Source organism: Mandrillus leucophaeus, unplaced genomic scaffold (genome assembly GCF_000951045.1).
Source record: "Mandrillus leucophaeus isolate KB7577 unplaced genomic scaffold, Mleu.le_1.0 Scaffold11, whole genome shotgun sequence".
Taxonomy (NCBI): domain Eukaryota; kingdom Metazoa; phylum Chordata; class Mammalia; order Primates; family Cercopithecidae; genus Mandrillus; species Mandrillus leucophaeus.
This window is the reverse complement of record NW_012099209.1, coordinates 1,430,621-1,436,323: the sequence shown is the minus strand read 5'-3', so window position 1 is coordinate 1,436,323 and position 5,703 is coordinate 1,430,621. Positions and strand designations below refer to the sequence as shown.

General features: G+C 52.4%; 2 protein-coding genes across 2 annotated transcripts in view; both read right to left on the bottom strand.

Annotated features, from left to right (window-relative positions):
- The window catches only part of FAM129C (family with sequence similarity 129, member C), a 41,766-nt gene extending 40,907 nt beyond the window's left edge, over positions 1-859 (bottom strand). The window contains exon 1 of the mRNA XM_011991176.1: positions 848-859. The gene's annotated coding sequence lies outside the window, so the exon portion shown is untranslated. The remainder of the gene's footprint in view (positions 1-847) is intronic.
- A 1,835-nt stretch (positions 860-2,694) lies between these two features.
- PGLS (6-phosphogluconolactonase) overlaps positions 2,695-5,703 on the bottom strand; it is a 12,849-nt gene continuing 9,840 nt past the window's right edge. The window contains exons 5-7 of the mRNA XM_011991169.1: positions 5,344-5,445; positions 4,888-5,028; positions 2,695-3,042 (exon numbers count right to left, since the gene is read on the bottom strand). Coding sequence (XP_011846559.1) covers positions 2,905-3,042; positions 4,888-5,028; positions 5,344-5,445 — 381 coding nt within the window. The 3' untranslated portion in view covers positions 2,695-2,904. The remainder of the gene's footprint in view (positions 3,043-4,887; positions 5,029-5,343; positions 5,446-5,703) is intronic.

Here is a 5,703-nt window from a genome sequence, read left to right as displayed (position 1 = left end):
AAAAAAAAAAAAAGAAAAAAGAAAACCATCAGATTATGAGACGGGCAAGGAAGAAAAATGCAACAGGAGGGGATACAGGATGGGCATGGAGGGGTCACGGAGGTGATGTTGCCAAAGACCTAAATGAAAGGAAGCAAGGAGTCGGGCTCTGTGGTTCATGCCTGTAATCCCAGCACTTTGGGAGGTTGAGGCAAGTGGATCGCTTGAGGTCAGGAGTTCGAGAGCAGCCTGGCCAGTATGGTGAAACTTGATGTTTCTACTAAAAATACCAAAATTAGCCGGGAGTGGTGGCGGGTGCCTGTAGAACCAACTACTTGGGAGGCTGAGGCAGGAGAATTGTGTGAATCCATGAGGTGGAGGTTGCAGTGAGCTGAGATCACACCACTGCACTCCAGCCTGGATGATACAGCAAGACCGTGTCCCCCCGAGAAAGAAAGCGAGGGTCCAAGCCATGCAAAAAGCTACAGGAAAGGAGCTATCAGGCAGCGGGCTCAGCACAGGCAAAGGCCCTGGCGTGGGAATGTGCTCAGCGAGCTCCAGGAACAGCAGGAAGTGAGTGCGGGATGTTGCTGGGGAGAGGGGGAAGTGAAAGGGGCCACGTGGAGCCTTGTGGGATGGGTGGATTTCACTCCGAAGGCAAAACGGAGCAGGAAGAGTTGTCACTCTTGGGAAGAGTAGGAGATGGTGACAGCTCCAGGCAGAACTGTCCATGTGGGGTCCCTGTGCTGGTTGCTCAATTTCCCTTGGCTTCTCAGCCCTGTGTCCGCAGCTCTGGGGGCCACGGCCACCTGCCCTCACCCAGGCCCACAGCTGAGCTTACACTCAGCTCTCTTTGCTGTTTACCAACCTCCTTCCGGTCAGGCCCCGTCCCACTTCCTCACTCTCACATCTGAGTGGCCCGCCGGGACAAGATGTTGAAGGAAACTTCACTTTCTGTGGTTTTGGCTCCATTCTCACCCCGCACAGCCGCCTCTGCGTAGGTTTCAATTCCCACCTCCTGCTCAGCTGGGTGCCTCCTCTGGATCCCCCAGCAGAAGCCTGCGCATGGCTGGGCAGCCCCCATGCACCCACCAGCCTCCCACACTGTCATCCCTGGGGCCCCGAGAAAGCTGAAGCGTGGGCCATGAGCAGATGCACTCTGGGAAAATGTGCAGGAGCCCAGCACATGGCCACTAGACTCTCTGGTGCTTTCAAGGCTCTGAGCAGGTCTGCAGCGCGGCTGAATCCAGTGCGTGGCCCTGTCAGTGCAGTTGGAGCTCAGCAGAGGGTTGACTTATGTCCCCCAAAGGACATGTCTACATCCTGACCCAGGAAACTCAGCATGTGACCTTATTCGGAACGCTTATTCCAAATAAGCATTTATTTGGAACTTATTTGGAATACTCATTTGGTATCTTGAGCAATCCTAAATCCAATGAGAGGCGTCCTTTTAAGAAAAGAGGGCTGGGCACAATGGCTTATGCCTGTAATCCCAACACTTTGGCAGGCTGAGGCTGGAGGATCGCTTGATCTCAGGGATTCACGACCAACCTGGGCAACGTACCAAGACCCTGTCTCTACCAAAAATGTGTACAAGTAGCCAGGCGTGGTGGTGCGCATCTGTAGCGCCAGCTCCTTGGGAGGCTGAGGTGAGAGGATCGCTTTAGCCCAGGAGACGGAGGCTGCAGTGAGCTGTGATTGCACTACTGCACTCCAGCCTGGGTGACACACAGAGACCCTGTCTCAAAAAAATAAATAAATAGGAGGAGAGAACACGCAAGAGAAAGAAGTCCAAGTAAAGACAAGAGACTGGAGTGACACGGCCACAAGCTAAGGAATGCCAAGGAGGGGCCTGGGATGGGCTCTGCCTCAGAGCCTCCAGAGGGAACCAGCCCTGCCACCACCTTGACCTTGGATTTCTGATCTCTACAGCTAAGAGAGAGTAAGAGAGAGTACATTTGTGTGTGTGCTTTTTTTTTTTTTTTTTTTTTTTTTAAGACGGGGTTTCACTCTTGTTGCCCAGGCTGGAGCGCAATGGCGCAATCTTGGCTCACTGCAATCTCCGCCTCCCGGGTTCAAGCAATTCTCCTGTCTCAGCTACCCAAGTAGCTGGGATTACAGGCGCATGCCACCACACTCAGCTAATTTTTGTATTTTCAGTAGAGACGGGGTTTTGCCATATTGATCAGGCTGGTCTCAAACTCCTGATCTCGGGTGATCCGCCCGCCTCGGCCTCCCAAAGTGCTGGGTGGAGTGAGCCATCATGCCCAGCTTTTTTTTTTTTTTTTGAGATGGAGTCTCGCCCTGTCACCCAGGGTGGAGTGCAGTGGCACGATCTCAGCTCACTGCAACCTCTACCTCCCCGGTTCAAGCGATTGTTGTGCCTCAGCCTCCCAAGTAGCTGGGACTACAGGTGCACACCACCACACCTAGCTAATTTTTGTATTTTCAGTAGAGACGAGATTTCACCATGTTGGCCAGGCTAGTCTCAAACACCTGACCTCAAGTGATCTGTCCACCTCATTCTCCCAAAGTGCTGGGATGACAGGTGTGAGCCACCTCGCCCAGCCTGTTGTCTTAGGAAATTCATCCATGGCGGCTATGCCCCAGGGCAGCAGGCTCCACCCTCCTCCCCACGGATGAGGTCTGTGGATCAGAACCTGGGCCAGGGCACCCTCAGGCCTGCTGCCATCAAAGACCACGAGACAGTGCAGATTTCCAGCAACGTTCCTTTTAATATCCGGATGCCCAGAGCCACAGCCTGTGTGTTGAGCCCCGGGCAGGGCTGGTGGCTGGACGCTGTTGGCTTCCAGCAGCAGCACCACCACCAGCTTTTCGAAAGGAGAACCGAGAGCGTGGCGGCCAGCAGGGGCCCAGCCCCTGGGGCCGTGTGCCTGGTCCCAGCTGCAGCGTCCCTCTGGCCAGCTACAAAGTGGAATGCTTCTCGAAGGGTACGGTCAGGAGTCGGGCAGCCGCCTCGTCCAAGAACCAGCACAGTTTCCCGGTGTGGGGCTGGACCAGGGCGGCAGGCACTGGGTTTTCCTCCTGGTCCTCCAAAATGCGCTGCGGAAGAGGACAGAAGAGTAAAGCCCTGCCTGTGCCCCAGGCGCCGCCCCTCAGCACTCTCCTGGCTCCCTTGCCAAGGATAAATAAGACTCCTGTATCCTCAAAACGTGACGATGCCCAGCTCAGCTGTCCTAGTGCCAAACAGCAGGGACAGAGTCCCTTCCTTTCTATCCACTATAACTCTTTTATTTTATTTTATTTTATTTATTTTATTTATTTATTTTTTTTGAGACGGAGTCTCGCTCTGTCGCCCAGGCTGGAGTGCAGTGGCCGGATCTCAGCTCACTGCAAGCTCCGCCTCCTGGGTTCAAGCCATTCTCCTGCCTCAGCCTCCCGAGTACCTGGGACTACAGACGCCTGCCACCTCGCCCGGCTAATTTTTTTTTGTATTTTTTTAGTAGAGATGGGGTTTCACCGTGTTAGCCAGGCTGGTCTCGACCTCCTGACCTCGTGATCCGCCCGTCTCAGCCTCCCAAAGTGCTGGGATTACAGGCTTGAGCCACCGCGCCCGGCCCCACTATAACTATTTTAATTAATTAATTTATTTTTTTGAGATGGAGTCTCGCTCTGTCGCCCAGGCTGGAGTGCAGTGATGCGATCTTGACTCACTGCAACCTCCGCCTCCCAGGTTCAAGTGATTCTTCTGCCTCAGCCTCCCGAGTAGCTGGGATTACAGGCAAGTGCCACCACGCCCGGCTAACTTGTTTTCTTTTTTGAGACAAAGTCTCAATCTTGTTCCCCAGGCTGGAGTGCAATGACACGATCTCGGCTCACTGCAACCTCCGCCTCCTGGGTTCAAGCGATTCTCCTGCCTCGGCCCCCCAAGTTGCTGGGATTATAGGCGCCTGCCACCACACCCGGCTAATTTTTGTATTTTTAATAGAGATGGTTTCACCATGTTGGTCAGGCTGGTCTAGAACTCCTGACCTCAGGTGATCCACCCGCCTAGGCTTCCCAAAGTGCTGGGATAACAGGTGTGAGCCACCATGCCCGGCTGTGCCTTTTTATTTATAACACCACGTGACTTTCTTTTCTCTTGATTAGCCTTGTCAGGAGCTTGTCTATCTTTTAGCTCTACTTACCATTAAAGTTTAAAATATATTAACTAACTCACTAATTTCTGATTTTAATTCCACTTAGTCCTGCCACTGACTTTTGTAGATTTATATTATTGTCCTTTTTCTAGTTTTTCTTTTTTCTTTTTTTGAGATGGAGTCTCACTCTGTCACCCAGGCTGGAGTGCAGTAGTGTGATCTCAGCTCACTGCAACCTCTGCCTCCCAGGTTCAAGTGATTCTCTTGCCTCAGCTTCCTGAGCAGCTGGGATTACAGGCGCCCACCACCATGCCCAGCTAATTTTTGTTTTTTTAGCAGAGATGGGGTTTCACCAGGTTGGCCAGGCTGGTCTGGAACTCCTGACCTCAGGTGATTCACCCGCCTTGGCCTCTCAAATGCTGGGCTTATAGGTATGAGCCACCGCACCCAGCCTATTATTGTCCTTTTTCTAATTCTACAGGAAAGCACTTAATTTATTTCGATGGTTTGCTACTTAATAATTTTTTTAAAATGCATTTGAATGCTATTAATTTACCTCTGAGTGCAGCTTTGGCCTCATCTCATCAAGTTCATTTCATAGCGGTTAATACCTAACTAGCCTTTAATGTAATTTCCTTTTTTATTTTTTCCTTTTTTTCTAATTGCAATTTCAAGTTCCCTTTCAACCCAAGAATGACTGAGTTTTCTTCAGATCTGATGCTTCAGCACAATAATGTCTGGGGCCATTATCTGTCCCTGGGGCCCACATGCTCATGAACTTCCCAGGACTAGAACCCTCTGCTGTTACCTTCAGAACAGTCGCCTTGCCTTCTCCGGTTGCCACAAAGATGACAGTTCGTGCTGCATTCAGGACAGGTAGCGTGAGGGTCACACGCTGTGGCGGTGGCTTCGGGGAGTCACTGATGGGAGCCACGATCTTCTCCCGCTCCTTGGGGAGGAAGCCCAGGGATGGAGGCAGAAGGATAATGTCACTTCAGCTTCTTGGACACTTACATACACCAGGCCTGTTCCAGCCACCATCCCATCCCATCCTAACAATCCCATGGTGGGTAGTTTAAGGTCCTTGTTTTAAGGGGCTGAACTGAGACCTGGAAGGGTTGAGCCCAGCAGAGGTACGCTGGTGGAGACTGACTTGAACCCTGGCTCTAGACACCCCACCCCGCAGGTGGCCCTCCCTCTGGAAGTCCTAGATGTTAGGGACTGGACTCAGGACTAGGGCAGAACCCCACATTGGAGTGCTCACCTGCAGGAGGGGGTGGTCTGGGAAGAGTGAGCAGGTGTGGCCATCAGGGCCCACCCCCAGGATTAGCAGGTCGAAAACTGGGATGGAGTCCCCTTGGAATGCCTGGGCGTGGGGAGAAGACAGTCTTGAGAGGTTGTAGGCGGCAGGGGCAGGGGAGACTCAGAGGACACAGAGACCATTGTCAGATAAAAAAATACAAGTAGCTGTGGCTGGGTGTGGTGGCTCATGCCTGAAATCTTGGCAATTTGGGAGGCCGAGGTGGGCGGATCACGAGGTCAGGAGTTCAAGACCAGCTTAGCCAACATAGTGAAACCCTGTCTCTACTAAAAATACAAAAATTAGCCGGGCATGGTGGCAGGC